General features: G+C 48.1%; 2 protein-coding genes across 2 annotated transcripts in view; both read left to right on the top strand.

Moving 5' to 3' along the window:
* The first annotated feature begins 1,382 nt into the window (after positions 1–1,382).
* SPTBN4 (spectrin beta, non-erythrocytic 4) overlaps positions 1,383–15,973 on the top strand; it is a 73,686-nt gene continuing 59,095 nt past the window's right edge. The window contains exons 1-3 of the mRNA XM_059906121.1: positions 1,383–1,504; positions 3,775–3,961; positions 14,882–15,033. Coding sequence (XP_059762104.1) covers positions 3,790–3,961; positions 14,882–15,033 — 324 coding nt within the window. The 5' untranslated portion in view covers positions 1,383–1,504; positions 3,775–3,789. The remainder of the gene's footprint in view (positions 1,505–3,774; positions 3,962–14,881; positions 15,034–15,973) is intronic.
* On the top strand, positions 11,967–12,777 carry LOC132353849 (ATP synthase membrane subunit K, mitochondrial-like). The gene is made up of 2 exons (XM_059905350.1): positions 11,967–12,005; positions 12,589–12,777. Exons 1-2 carry the CDS (start codon positions 11,967–11,969, stop codon positions 12,775–12,777), a joined length of 228 nt encoding a protein of 75 aa, XP_059761333.1.

Below are 15,973 nucleotides of genomic sequence, written 5' to 3'. Positions count from 1 at the left end.
TCCTGCCCCAGACTCCGGCCGAGGGGCGGGGCCATAAGGCCACGCCTCTAGTTAAGAACGGGGTGGGCGGGGCGGGAGTCGGCTCGCCTACGCCTGCGGCCCAGCACTGCCTTCCAGTCCGCCACTTAGACTGGGAGGCGTGGCCGTATCTGGCGGTCTACGGCGGTGAACCCAGTGCCCCGCCTCCGAGCTCTAAACTCCCAGGGCGGGGCGGGGCGAGCGCGGGCCACACCCACAACTGTCTCCTTAGGCTGATCTGGGACTCACACTACGCCCCAAGGCCTCCTCTAGGCTACAAGGGGAAAAAGTGAGGGAGGACAGTGTGGGTGTGTGGGTGTGACACTGTGTAACTGCGTGTCTATGTGCCCGTGTGGCCCTGTGTGACTGTGAATAACGCCAAGGGAGAGCATGATTGTGGGTGATACCATGTGCCATTCTCTGCGTAAAACACCGTATTACAGTATGAGACACCACGTGTGGAGGACATTGATGAGACTGAGACCTTGTGGTGACACTGGGTGACAGTGTGTCAGTCTGTGATGCTGTATGCATCCATGCCGCTGGGGGATATGGTGTGAGTGTGGGACATGTGTGAGTTGTGTTATATGGGAGTGTGTGACTCTGTTAGACAGTGTGTGACACTGCGTGTGTCATGTAAGTTGTGTGACAACGTGCCATCATTTGAGTGTGACTGTGGGTGTTGACTGTTGTTGTGGTGCTATTTGTGACCTGTGACTGTGTGATGTGTAAGTGGGTGACAGTGCAGGATGTATGACCCCCATGTGAGTGTGTAAGGGGTGTAACAAGTTTGAGTGTGTAAAAGTGTGTGATGCTGTGTGATAGTGAAGCTGTGTGTGATGTGTGAGTATATGACACTCTTTGTGACCTCATGGAGGTGTGCAACAGTGTGTGGCATATGTGTGCTTGTGTATGACACCGCGTGAATGGTGGTGACAGTATTTGAGTGTTTTACAGTGTGTGACGCTGTCGGGCCCTGTTCCAGGGCGGGACGTCGTGTGAGCTTATGACTGCGTGAGACGGTTTGAATATTTGACCCTGTGTGACCCCATGTGAGGGAGTGGCAGTGCGAGTGTGTGGATGTGGATAATGTCTGTGACGCTGTAGGTGACCCCGTGTGTGTGTGTGGCAGTGTGGGACTGTGTGACCCCGTGAGAGTGTGGACTGTGTGTGACGCTATCTCGGGCCCCTGCAGCTGTGTATCACACACCGTGGCCGGGTGTGTGACCGCGCGTGGGCCGGCGCTGCAGGCGGCCGGGCTTGGCGGGGGACCGCGGGCGGGAGGGGGTCCCGGGGGCGCGCCGAGCGCGGCGGCCGCGCGAGCGGGAGGAGGCGCGCCGGCGGCCGCGGCGCATGCGGATCTGGCCGAGCGGCTGGGCCGGTGGGGCCGAGCAGAGACTGCCAGACCGGGCCGTGGACGCCGACAGGGAGGGCGGTCGGGCACGGTCAGCAGCGGGGACAGCGGCACCGGCGGCCGCGGGCCCAGGTGAGCGGCTTGGGGATGGATAGCCCCTCCCTCCAGCATCTTCCCACCTGCCCTAGCATCCCTCCCCCGCGCGCCTTGGGCATGGCCTGAGCCCCGAGGGTCCCCCCGGCTGGGGGAGGCGGAGCGTCGAGGGCAGAATCAGCTCCCATCCCTCAACCCAGTCCAGCCTCCGCGCCATGCGTGGGTCTTTCATCCAAGCCTTGTCCTTCCCAGGCCCCTCTCCTTGGGAACGGTGACTAGACTGCAGGGAGACAGAGGCGCGGCCTTGGAAGGGTTAAAGCATCCTATCTCAGGTGCCATCCCCAGCCTCGCCCGGCCAACCTTTCCTGGAGTCTGCAGGACACCCCCTTCCACCTCCGCCACCACCTTCTCCCTTCCTTCTCCCGTTGAATCACGTAATGGCCAGGGCTGTTCCACCGCCAGACTGCCTGAGAGATTCACGAAGTGCTAAGTGGCTCTCCATCTCCAAGTATCCTCCATTGAGGAAACACTTGTGCTCACCGTTTCACAGGGAGGGAAACTGAGGCACAGAGAAGCCAAGTCAAAGGTAATCGGGTTTAAAGATACAGCAAGAATAAAGCAGGACTTGAACTCATTTCTGTCAGACTCCAGCACAGGCACTTTTATTTGCTAAGATATGTGACTGGAGGATGAATAATAATAGCAAGGCCCATGTATTGAGGGCTTGCTGTGTACTAGATACCATGTTCCCTGCATTATTAATCCTGTCATCTTCAAACACCCCTAGGAAATGGGTACCATTATCATTACCACTTTACAGATGAACAAACTGAGCCCCAGAGAGGGTAAGTGACTCAGCCAAGGTCACACAGGTGCCCACTTACAGCTTTCCGTGGAAGAAGGGAAAAATAATAATGGATTTTTGAGTGTCTGTTGAAAGGGACAGTCTCCACTACACTGACCAAGACCTAGACCCTGCCTTCCTAAAATCTGGTGAGTTGGCAACTGTCGGAATATTTTAAGAATGGGGACACTGATCTCCTCCCAACTCCCTCCTTTCTTAGTCTTAGAATCAGGCCTGGGGTTCCAGAGGGTGGAGGAGATGTATCTAATGTCTCCCACACCCTTAAATTTCATATTTACAATCTGGCAGTGTTCTAGAACATAGCTCTGGAGTCAGACAGTATGTCAGTTAGCTGTTGCCACAATAATGCTGCATAAGAAACCACCCCAAACTCAGTGTCTTAAAACACTAAGCATTTTTTTAGCCTCAAGTCAGTCTGAGGTCAGCGACTTAGGCTGGGCTTATATGAGCTTATTCACCAGTTAGGATGGGTAGGGGGATGTTGACTGTTGGTTGCTCTAGCTGACCTTCGCTGTGATGAGGGCCTCGGACCTGGACTAGCCTAGTAGTGTTTTTCTCATGGCCACAGTCAAACACAAGCAAAAACATGCAATGTCTCCTGAGTCCTGGGCTCAGAACTCACCAGCACTTCTACCTAATACTGTTGGTTAAAGCAAGTCATGTGGCCAAACCCAGAGTCAAGGGGTAAGGCATGTCCCCCCACCCTCCTCTTCCATTCCTCCCATCCCCAGAGTGGGAGAACACTGAAGAGTTATATGGCAAAGGGTGTGGCTATAAGGATGAAGAACTGAGGCCATAAATGCAGTTATTTGATCACAGTGACTACATTTGAATCCTGGTTACTCACTAGCTGAGTGACCTTGGGCAAGTGAATTAACCCCTCTGTGCCTCAGCTTCCTCCTCTGTAAAATAGGCTTAATAGTACCTTTCTTTACAGATTTAAATTTGTGGGAATTAAATAAGATAATGCATATAAAGTACTGAGCACAGTGCAACTGCTCAATAAATGTGAATTATTGTTATTACTGCCTTATAGAGTTCTATTGATAACAATGCTATCTTTCTAACAATAATAACAGTGACGATTTTTTTTTTTTGCCGCACGGCATGCGGGATCTCTGTGTCATGTGGGATCTTAGGTCCTCAACCAGGGATCGAACCTGTGACCCTTGCAGTGGAAGCGCTGAGTCTTAACCACTGGATGGCCAGGGAAGTCCCAACAGTGACAGTTTGCCGAGCCCCTACCCTGCACTAAACTTGGTGCTTGACCACAGCCCTATGATGTGGTCAGGGTGAATATTATTGTCATTATTATCATGTCCCTTCTAAAGACAGAGAAATTGAAGGTGAAAGGGAACAGGACTCACAGCCAGGTGCTGTTAGAAATGGGACCTCTGAACTCAGGCCCTGTTTCTAGCCCTAACCTTCCTCTCCTCATCCCCAGGCCTCAGCTTCCCCGATGGCGCAGGTACCAGGGGAAGTGGATAACATGGAGGGGCCGCCAGCCCCTAACAATAACAACCCTGCAGCTCGCTGGGAGAGCCCAGATCGGGGCTGGGAGCGAGAGCAACCAGCCGCCTCCACCGCGGCTGCCTCACTCTTTGAGTGCTCTCGGATCAAGGCCTTGGCAGGTACCTGGAGGAGGGCTGGGGTGCGAGGGTGGGAGGGAAGGAAGGGAGGAAGCTGCTGGGGTGGTGTCTTTGTACCCTGATGGCCTGGAGGTTGGGAAGAGAGTTACAGACATTTGGACCTTGAATCTTTAGACCAGCACTGTCCAATAGAACTTTCCATGATGATGGGAAAATGTTCTGTATCTGTGATGTCCAATATACTAACCACTGATACTTGTGGCTGTGAGCACTTGAAATGTGGCCAGTGCTATTTGAGGGATTGAATTTTTAATTTGATTTAGTTTTAATTAATTTAAATTTCAATAGCCACACGTGGCTGTGGCTGCTGTATAGAGCAGTGCAGCCATAGAAACTTAGAAACGTATCAGTACAATCCCAGAAACGTGGGACTTTCTAAGCGGACTTCCTTAGAATCCCGAAATGCTGAAACCTCGCATCTCAGGACCTTGGAATGTCATACCCAGAGATTCTTTGAACCCAAGACCTTTAGAAGTGGAGACTCGTGTAAACAGAACTTTATAATCACAGATCTTAAGACATTTTAATCGTTGGCTCCTAGGGTCTTAGAACATCAGAAACTTAAACTCTAATGCACATAGATCCTTAGGGCTTTATAATCCTAAACCTATAGGATCTCAGATTAGAAACGTGGACCCTGAGCACTTTAAGAGAGAATAACCACACGTTCATGTTTTTCGCACTGAAACCCTCAGTCTTGGGACAATTTCAATGGTTGGTCACCATACTTGGTTGTTTTAGGACAATATAAGCAAAGACCAGAGAACTGTCTAGTTATAGAATCTTAGGACCTTAGACCTTTGGAACTGTAGGCCCTTGAACTTTAGGACTTTGTATTCATGGGGCTTTAGAACCTCAGAAGTGTTTAATCATCAACATTAAAGTTTTATGAACGAAGACCCTTCAGAGACATGTAACTCCATAATCATAAGCCTTTAAAACATTAGACCCTTAGCACGATGACCCTTGGAATGTTAATATCTCAGAAACATGGGGTGTTATACACATAAAATATATATTGTCAAGAGTCATGAAATCTTAAAATCCGAAAGTCAGAATGAGTTCCCTTAGAATCTCAGAATTTTAGTAACTCAGCATTTGACAATCATGGGATCTTCAATATTAAGATTCTTGGAAACTTATAAGATGTCGAGCAGGTTGTTAAACTCAAGGGCCTCTGGGAAAGCAGGTGACATACACGAGTGAGTGGCCTGGGGGCTGTGGTCGCCCTAGTCACCTGCTCTAACAATGGGGAAATGCAGGCCCAGAGCTGCTAGCTCTGATGTTTATCTGCAATTTCCCAATCAAAAAAACCAAAAACCAAAAAACAAGAAACTGTAAGTGCACAAAGTCTGAACCAGATTCAACCCATGGATGGCTAGCTTCCTCTGGTTTAGACACCTAGAAGAATATAAACATATACTCGTGGAAACTTTAAATTTTTTTTTCTATAAATTTATTTATTTATTTATTTTTGGCTGCACTGGGTCTTTGTTGCTGCGCATGGGCTTTCTCTAGTTGCGGCAAGCAGGGGCTACTCTTCGTTGCGGTGCGCGGGCTTCTCATTGTGGGGTCTTCTCTTGTTGCGGAGCACGTGCTCTAGGCACGTGGGCTTCAGTAGTTGCAGCACTCAGGCTCAGTAGTTGCAGCACACAGGCTCTAGAGCGCAGGCTCAGTTGTTGTGGCTCATGGGCTTAGTTGCTCTGCGACATGTGGGATCTTCCCGGACCAGGGCTCAAACCTGTGTCCCCTGCACTGGCAGGCGGATTCTTAACCACTGCACCACCAGGGAAGCCCAAAATTGTATTTTTAAAAAAATTTTTATTGTTTATTCTTTTCTTGGCCGTGATGCACGGCATGTGGGATCTTAGTTCCCCAACCAGGGATCAAACCTGCGCCACCCCCGCCTTGGAAGTGTGGAGTCTTAACCACTGGACCACCAGGGAAGTCCCAAAATTGTATTTTTAGACTCATAGATTAAAAAACTTGGGAACATATCCACTTAGAATTCTAGAATTTATTATTTCATCCACAAAATATTTAGTCAGTGACTGCTCTGCGCCTGGCCTGTCCTGGACAATAGGAGAGACATAGTGGTGACTGAGGCAACCCTGGTCCTGCTCCTCCAGGGCTCCCAGTCCTGTGGGAAAGTTAGATCCAGCCCAAAATGATGACCCACTGGGATCAGGGCCGAGATGGGGGAGGCACAGGCAGAGGCCAGACGTGCAAGTTCAGGGCTGTAGGAGACCAGATGAGGGGCCTGATCCAGTCTAGAGAATCAGAGGGCTTTCTGGAGGAAGAGATGGCTGAGCTGAGCCCTAATGGACAAACAGGAGTGAAGCCTGGGGAAGAGAGTGGAAGAATATTCCAGAGAGAGGGAACAGCATAGTCAAGACCTCTAGAAGTTGAGAGTGGCTGGAGTGAAGTGGTGAGTAAATGATGGCAGGCAAGGAGCCAGTGGCCGCCAGATCTTGAGGGGCCTTGTAGGCCATTCCAAAGAGTGTGAGGGCACCTGGAGCTATGGTGAGATTTTAAGCAGAGGTGGGATGTGGTAACGTAAGGATCAAGGACTCCTCAACTCTTAGAACCACTGATTCAGAGAGCACCAGCCCTGGACACCTCAGACAGCATCGAGTCCAGAGAAATGTAGGGACCCCTCTAAGAAAAAAAAAAAATTCTCATATACTCCCTGTGTCTACTTAAATTATTAGAACTATGGTTTTCTGTTCCCTTATGGTTTGTTACGGGATATTGAATATATTGTAGTTCCATGTGCTAGGCAGTAGGACCTTGTTGTTTATCCATTCTAGATAAAATAGTTTGCATCTGCTAATCCCAAACTCCCAGTCCTTCCCTCCCCCACCCCCCTCCTCCTTGGCAACCACAAGTCTGTTCTCTATATCTGCGAGTCGGTTTCTGTTTCATAGATAAATTCATTTGTGTTGTATTTTAGATTCCACATATAAGTGTTATCATTGAAATATGGTTTTCTTAAATGCACAAAAACACACAACTCTGTTTACATCTCTTATGCCTATGGTTCTCTACAACTAAAACACATTATGTTGGATTCCAGACCCAAACCACAAAACCAGTAACTTCAGCTTAACAGTGACTTCGAGGTGCTGCTATCCTGCTGGTCAAGATGCTAACATGACGTAGACAGCTAGGGTGCATTTTCTTTTGCATCCCTTTGCCCACTTCTCTCATGGTTTTTCTCTATTCACACTAAGGCCGAACCCTTGAGCAGAGTCCTCCGTAATATGTTTTTGCATGAAGGTGGTTTTTTTTTTTTTTTGGCCGCACTGTGCGGCATGCGGGATCTTAATTCCCCCACTAGGGATCGAACCCATGCCCCCTGCAGTGGAATCGTGGAGTCTTAACCACTGGACCGCCAGGAAGTCCCTGCATGAAGATATTTTTAAAAATTGTCTGGGTCCCATTCATTACAGAGAGTTCCCATAATCATGCTCCACAGTTTTTTTTTTTCTGTTAAATATTTATTTATGTATTTGGCTGCACTGCGTCTTAGTTGTAGCCTGCAGGATCTTTTTAGTTGTGTCACGCGGGATCTAGTTCCTGACCAGGAATTGAACCCAGCCCCTTGCATTGGGAGCACGGAGTCTTAACGGCTGGACCACCAGGGAAGTCCCATGCTCCACAGTTTGTGTGGAGGCCCCTTTCCTCTTTTTTTTTTTTTTAATTGGACTATAGTTGCTTCACAATGTTGGAAGCCCCTTTCCTCTTGATCTACTCCTTTATTCTCTTTTAGTCCCATATCTCACACCAATGCCTTCTCTCCTATAGGCAATCATTCTGATTGTTTTAACGCAAATCTTTTTCTTCGCAACACATGGGTTGCTAATTAGTGTGCATGTATCCATGTTTTTTTAACTCTAAAAAGTATTACATGACACAGAAAGGCAGATATATTGTGTGTCCAGCATTTCTACAATGAGCACCCCCTTGTAACCAGATCAGGAAACAGAATCTGACAGCCCCAGAGAAGCCCCTCTCAGGCTGCCTTTGTATCATCCCGGGAGTAAACACTGTCCTAGCTTCTAACAGTGTACATTCATTTTGCTAGCATTTGAACTTTGTATAAATGGAACCATGCAGTGGGTACCCTTCTGTGTTTGGGTTCATTCACTCAACACGCTGCTCATGAGATTCACCCACGTCTACCTGTACGTGTAGGTTGTTCCTTTTCATTGCTGTATAGTATTCCAGTGTGAAAATGCCATGGTTTATCCGTTCACCTGTTGATGAGCATTTGGTTTGCTTCTAATTTGGGGATGTCACAAACTAGACTATTACAAACTAGTGATTTGTAGTATCACAAACTATTACAGATTATGGCTGCTCTAAATATATATGTTTTGAGAGACATAAGCACTCATTTTTGAGGCTTATACCCACCCAGGAGTGAAATTGTTGGGTCATAAGGTATGTGTATATCTAACTTTAGTAGAAACTTCCAGTTTGTATCATTGTACATTCCCACCAGCAGTGTATGAATGATTCAGTTGCTGTACATCCAACCCTTGGTGTGGTCAGTCTTTGTAATTTTAGCCATTCTAATGGGTGTGCATTCTATTGTGGTTTTAATTTGCATTTTCCTGATGACTAAAAACAACTAATGAAGTGGAGCTCCTCTTCATATATATATATATATTTTTTTTTTTTTTTTTTTTTTTTTATAAATTTATTTATTTATTTTTAGCTGTGTTGGGTCTTCGTTTCTGTGTGCGAGGGCTTTCTCTAGTTGCAGAGAGCGGGGGCCACTCTTCATCGCGGTGCGCGGGCCTCTCACCATCGCGGCCTCTCCTGTTGCGGAGCACAGGCTCCAGACGCGCAGGCTCAGCAGTTGTGGCTCACGGGCCCAGTTGCTCCGCGGCATGTGGGATCTTCCCAGACCAGGGCTCGAACCCGTGTCCCCTGCATTGGCAGGCAGACTCTCAACCACTGCGCCACCAGGGAAGCCCCTCCTCTTCATATATTTACTGACTATTTGGATATCCTCCTGTGAAGTGCCCATTCAAGTCTTTTGCCCATTTTCCTATTAATTTTCCTGCCTTTTTCTAATTGTTTTGCAGGTGTTCTTATATATTCTGGCTACAAGTCCTTTGTCTGATATATGTGTTGTGAATATTTTCTCCCACTGTGTGGCTTGCCTTTTCATTCTCTTAACGTTGCCTTTTGATGAACAGTATTTCTTAATTTAAAGGTAGTCTAATTTGATAATTATTTAATCATTATTTCCTGTACGGCTAAAATTCTGTGTCTTGTGTAAGAAATCTTTGCCTACTCCAAGGTCATGGAGATATTCTTTGATGTTTTCTTCTGAAAGCCTTATTGTATTCCTTTCACATTTAGATTTATAAGCCAAATGGTATGTAGTATATTTATTATTGTGTACAGTGTGGGTCAAGGTTCTCTTTTTCCCCCACATGGATGTCCAGTTGACTCAGCTCCATTTATGGAAAAGACTTTCCTTTTCCTACTGAACTGCAATTTCACTTTGTCATAAATCTGGGAGCCCTCTACGTGTGGGTTTGTACATGCAGGTATTGCTAATCGATGCATGTTTTATCATAGTCTCGATTGCATTTTTTGCATTATGTTCTCATTCAGCGCTATGCCTTATAGCCTCAAGACTCATCCATGTGGCTCTGTGCACCTCTGCTCTGGCTTCTAACCGCTGCATGGAGCTGAAGGTGTGCACTCGCCATATTCCACTGTCCCAATAATGGACAACCAGGCTCTCCCCAACCCCCAGCCTGTCCCTGCCTCCTCCCCCCCAATAGCAGTACACTGAACATCGTCATACACGCTCTTTATAAACCAGCGTGGAAAAGCTTACAGGACATATACATAGGGAAAGAATTGCTGGCTCATGGCCGCTCTGCACTAATCTAATTTGACTCAGATTGCCTTCCGAATGGCTGCCCCACCAGCAGGCATGAGGGTTATGATGTCCTCACATTTCCACCGATACTTAGTGTCTCCGGTTTCCTAACTTCTCCCAGACTAATAGCCAACATATCATTTACATATTGTCTCTCTCTATCCTTTCTCTGCAACCAGTAGTAGATAAGGGAGTAGTTAGTTCCTGCTCTATGAAAACCTCAATGTATTAAAGATATGAAAAATTAAAGTGTAATTCTAAGAAAATGCATTTCAGTTGTGATTGGTGACTACCACAGTGGGGAAGAATATGTAAATGGCAAAATAATATGAGCACAATGGCAGAGGTAGGACGATTGTTATTTGCCTTGGAGTCTTGACAACCCAGAGGTATGTGTGCCAGCTAGAGGGCCAGGAGGAAGCAGATGGCCCCCTCAAAGGGGTAAAATTGAGGAGAGTTTAATGAAGGGACTATTTAGAGAGGTGTGGAGATTCCTCCCCACCCCCAGGGACTGAGGCAGGGCAGGGAGTGGTGAGAAGGGAGAGAGGCATCCCCAGGAGGAGTGGGGGATGTAGGGAGAGGCACCAGGTCCTGGGGAAGCTGGTCAGGCAGGGAGGGAACAAGTCCCTCAGCCCTTTCTCTCTCCTCTCATCTCCTGCTAGCGAAACCCAACCAAAAGTCTGAGGCCTTTAAGGGCCAGGGAGCCCATTCATATAGTTCACGCCAGCCAGCCTCCCTGGGCTCAGAGTAGGTGCAGAAGAGGGGAGAAGGCACCTGAGGGGCAGGCGGAAGACACCCAGTGAGGTAGCCACACACACTCACCAACACAGTAAACATTCAATGTCGACTTAGGTCAGAAGTGGCACTCTGGGACACATTTGGTTTTCAGCCCCACTGTGTTTTATAAAAACGTAAATCAGTTGCCAACATTTAAAAACAGGGAGATTTTTATCTCCAGATTTTTGGCACCTCATGGGCTATCATGTGATATGGCAACACTGGGCCTTCATTCCTGTGAGACTCCAGACACCAGGGCCACGTGGCCGCTGCCCCCTTTTAGGAGGGCCTCGTTCTGTCATGTGGAGCCTGCCTGGCCCTGGTGGGCATTTCAGTTCTGGACCCCAGCTTCATGCTAATGAGATTGTAATCACAGACCCCCAAGTCTCACAGCATAGTCCTCTGTAAAGTCACCTTCCAGAGAGTCCAGGACATGTTTCTATTAATTTTCTCTGAGGATCATTGAAATGAAGTTACAAAATTAAAAATATTCTCCTGGGTCCTTGTCTTCCAAGCATGAGTTCCCAAACACCCAGGGTCCCCCAGACCCACTGAAGAAATCCTGATCTAGTCCTAAACCCTCATTTTGGAAATGGGAAAATGGAGGCCCAAAGAGGAGGGATGTGCTTTTGAAGTCACATAGCTGGTCATCAGTAAAAGCAGGGCTGAATCCAGTTGCCCTCATTCTGCACCACGCTGGGGATGCACTCAAGTTCCCCTTGGCCCTCAGCATGGACCACAATCTGCTATGGGCATCGCCTTTGGAAGGCAGAATCACCAAATACCCAGTTCAGCATCTTTTCTGTCATCACTTCCTCGTGTGTGATCGATGTGTTCACACAGGTCCCCCATCCTATCCAAACAGCACAAAACCCACACTTAGGCAAACAAGATTGCCATTTGGATTTACTGTTCGTTTCTGCATATTCACTTTCAAATTAGAGGCAAACACTCAAGATCCAACTTGAAGCACAAAAAAATACAGGTCAGTCAGTGTGTGTTTTTTAGCAATGTGTATTTTCTACTGCCAGAGTCAAATGCAGTAGTTGATAATGTTACAAATGGTTAATGGTAGGAAATAAAAGTTATTGGGAGATTTCAAGTGGGTAAAAATGGAAATAAACTGGCAATATAAATCATGATTTCTGCACTCAAGGGAAACTTAAAAGTGCGACTGCTAAATTATTTAGTGATGAAATGCAAACAGTGTCTGTACAGGCTAAGCTGCTGTAACAAGAGACCCAACAATACAGTGGGTTAAAGGAGATAGAAGCTTACTTCTCTCCCCTGGATAGTCCCTACATGAGCAGCCTCATTGGCGAGGAGGCTCTGCTCCAAGCAGTTAGTATGGGTTCCCAGTTCCTTCTTCCATCCCATGGTCTGTGGACCTTGGTGTTCAAGCTGTGGGAGTCAGGGAAAGAGTGAGGAAGGCCAGGCAGGGCTTCCCTGGTGGCGCAGTGGTTAAGAATCCGCCTGCCAATGCAGGGGGCACGGGTTCGAGCCCTGGTCCGGGAAGATCCCACGTGCCGTGGAGCAACTAAGCCTGTGCGCCACAACTACTGAGCCTGTGCTCTAGAGCCCACAAGCCACAACTACTGAGCCCACGTGCCTAGAGCCCGTGCTCCGCAACAAGAGAAGCCACTGCAGTGAGAAGCCCCCGCACCCCAACGAAGAGTAGCCCCCGCTCGCCGCAACTAGAGAAAGCCCGTGCGCAGCAACGAAGACCCAACACAGCCAAAAATAAATAAATTAAATAAATAAATAAAATAAAATAAAAAGTGGGCAAATGATTTGCATAGATCATTTCACCAAGGAAGCAATACAAATGGCCAATAAGCATGTGAAAGATACTCAAAATCATTCATCGTTAAGGAAGTGCAAATCGAAACCACCTTGAGACAGGCTGGCGGTTTGTGCCTTTTAGAAGGCTGAAATCGTGGCAGGTCCAGAAACTGACACCCAATTCCATTTCACTGGTATCAAAAAATATTTCAACTCTTATACTCTCACAGGGAGAATGAATTGTGTACTGGCCACGTATAGAGGCATTGCTTGGATAGTCTTATACTTCAAGTTAAGGTCCAAAAAAACTCCAGCTGTGAAAGCCACATAAATGGATTCTAAACTGTACCTCATCTCATAAGTTCTCACGCCTGGAGAAACTAATGTCAGCTTATCATGTGATACTCAATTTGTACAATAAATTATGAACCTGGGGGAAAAAAATCACATTGAGAAACTACTTCACACCCACTGGGTTGACCGTAATTTTAAAAAATAAAATAAAAAAGGAAAATAACAAGTGGTGGCGAGGATGTGGGGAAATTGGAACCCTTGTACATTGCTGGTGGGAACGTAAAATGGTTCAGCTGCTTTGGAAAACAGTCTGGCATCTCCTCAAAAGGTTAAGCATAGAGTTACCAGATGACCCAGCCATTCCGCTCCCAGGTTGATACTCAAGATAACTGAAAACACGTGTCTACACAAAAACTTGTACCTGATTGTTCATAGCAGTATTGTTCATAATCACCAAAAAGTGGAAACAACCCAAATGTCCATCAGCTGATGGATAGATAAGTAAAATGTAGTATATCCATACAATGGAATATTACTTGACTGTAAAAGGAATAAAGTACTGATACATGCCACAACGTGGACGGACCTTGAAAACATTATGCTGAGTGAAAGAAACCAGACACAAAAGGCCTGCATGATTCCATTTATGTGAAGTATCCAGAATAGGTAAATCCTTAGATACAGAAAATAGATGAATGGTTGCCTAGGGTTAGGAGACGGGAGAATGGGGAGTGACTTCTAATGGGTACAGGGTTTCTTTTTGGGGTGATAAAAATGTTACTAGATAGAGGTGATGGCTGCACAACTCTGTGAATATACTAAAAACCACTGAATTTACACCTTAAAAGGGTGAATTTTATAGTATGGGAATGTAGCTCATAATAAAACTGTTATTTTTAATTAATTAATTATTTTTGGCTGCTTTGGAGCTTCGTTGCTGCACATGGGCTTTTTTTAGTTACAATGAGCGGGGGCTACTCTTCGTTGTGGTGCACAGGCTTCTCATTGTGGTGGCTTCTCTTGTTGCAGAGCACGGGCTCTAGGCACGCGGGCTCAGTAGTTGTGGCGCACGGGCTTAGTAGCTCCGCGGCATGTGGGATCTTCCCGGACCAGGGAGCGAACCCGTGTCTCCTGCATTGGCAGGCGGATTCTTAACCACTGCACCACCAGGGAAGTCCCTAAAACTGTTATTAAAGAAAAAAGAAAATGGGGCGAGAATTCCCTGCCTGGCAGTCCAGTGGTTAGGACTCTGCGCTTCCACTGCAGGGGCATGGGTTCCATCCCTGGTTGGGGAACTAAGATCCTGAACGCCACCAAAAAAACAAAAACAAACGGGAAGAGGAAGAGAGGTCCCAAACAATTTCTTTGTAAGCAAGCAAGGCGGAAGTTGTACACATTCCCCCTCCCCACCCCGCTTAAGTAATCTCTGCCTACTTCTTGCCCCAGGGATGTGGGAAACTGGTAGTCCAGCTACTACAGAGGGGGAGATGTGGTTCCTGCTCTCAAGGAACATTCAGTCTAGCATATTCCTTCCTCTTCATTCCCCGCAGCCTGTCAGTGGCTGACTCTTACTTTTTCATCTCTAAGTAACTCTCCAGTATGCCCCCTTCTCCCATCCCCTCAGCTTCTGCCCTGGTCCAGCCTCTTCCTTCCTGGGCTCTGGGCTGCTTTTCTTGCTCTCTCTGATGCACCCTTCCCACAGAAGCCAGAGATATTCCTGAGACCCAACTCTCATCCTGTCCTTCTCCCTCCTTAACCCTCTGTGGCTCCCTAGCGTATTATGTGTCCCCACTAAACTGAGCTCTGCCTCGTATTCAGAGCCTAGACAGTGTGGGGCACATAGTGGGTGCTCAGATATTTCCTGAACGAATGAACAGCGCTGACTAGGGTAAGAAACAGGGTAGCTTTCCTGTGGAAGTGACATCTCAGGAAAATTTTAAAGAACAGAGAAGCGGTCTCCAGGTGGGCATTGGGTGGGGGGGGGGAGGGCGTCCCAGGTATGAGGAGCCGCCTGCCCAAAGACCTGATAGTTGCAGGGAGCTGGGCCTGAGCAGGATTTGGCTGGGCGGTGGAGGGCTGGGGTGAAGCTGGAAGGGGGAGTTCCTGGAGGAGACGAGGGCTCATCAGGGCCTGTCCTTCAGATGAGCGGGAGACCGTGCAGAAGAAAACCTTCACCAAGTGGGTGAACTCGCACCTCGCTCGCGTTGGCTGCCACATCGGGGACCTCTATGCGGACCTCAGGGATGGCTTCGTGCTCACGCGGCTCCTGGAAGTGCTGTCCGGGGAGCAGCTGGTGAGGGGGCCTGAAGGGCTGGGTAAAGGGGGCGGCCCTAGCGTCTCGGGCTGGACGACTGCAGGCCTGGCTAACGCGTGGATGGAGCGACCTAGAAAGGCTGGGTGGGTAAAAGGCACCTCACTTGGGTGGGCGGGGCTATGGCCCAGGGATGGAGCTTGGTTGTGAGCAGCCTGGGGGTGTGGCTTGGAACAGAGACGGGATTCCGTCAGAGAGGGCCGCCCTTCGGGACTCTGGGCTTGAGTGGGGCTCCGCTGGAAGGGGAGGGGCTATTGGAAAAGGGAGGAGCTTTATTAGAAGGGACTGGCCTGGGTATGCGGCAGTAGGAGGCATGGCTATAAAACAGGGGTAGAACTCTGTTGTAGAGGGTCTTTGGTTGAGGGTGTGGTTGTCATGGGAAGGGTGAGGCCTAGGTCGCGGGAGTCTGGGGGACGAGACGGAACTCTTGTATGGGTGTGGCTTGTTGTATGCGTTGCAGTTGTATTTCTGGGCTTGGACAGGACTTCATCGCAAAGGGTGGGGTTCTGATGGAGCTAGAGATTGATTAAAGAACCAGAGCCTGAAGCTCAGGAAGTCGTGAGGGGCATGGCTATAGAATAGGAACAAACATCCTTGGAAGGAATAGAGCTATAAAAAAAGCGAAGAGTCCTGGGGTGGGGCGGGGCTTGATAGGAATGGGCGTGGCTCTAGACAGGGACCTGAAAAGGAGGAAGAGAGGGGTGGAACTAGTGGCGAAACATTGGTGGCCTGGGGCAGAGATCCAACGGAAGGGGAGGGAGTATGGCTACAGGCAGAGGGCGGAGCTTCATAATAAAAGGTGTGGCTATCAGTTTGGAGGTGGAGCTTAAGTTCAAGGGGCTAGGCCAGGAACTTGAAAAAGCCCTGAAAGGACGTGACTTGAAAGGTTCTGGCTATGAACAGGGCAGGCCTTCTTTAGAAG

Source organism: Balaenoptera ricei, chromosome 19, assembly GCF_028023285.1.
Source record: "Balaenoptera ricei isolate mBalRic1 chromosome 19, mBalRic1.hap2, whole genome shotgun sequence".
In the NCBI taxonomy this organism is placed as follows: Eukaryota; Metazoa; Chordata; class Mammalia; order Artiodactyla; family Balaenopteridae; genus Balaenoptera; species Balaenoptera ricei.
Note: the sequence above shows the minus strand (reverse complement) of the source record. Positions and strands in the feature narration are given on the sequence as shown.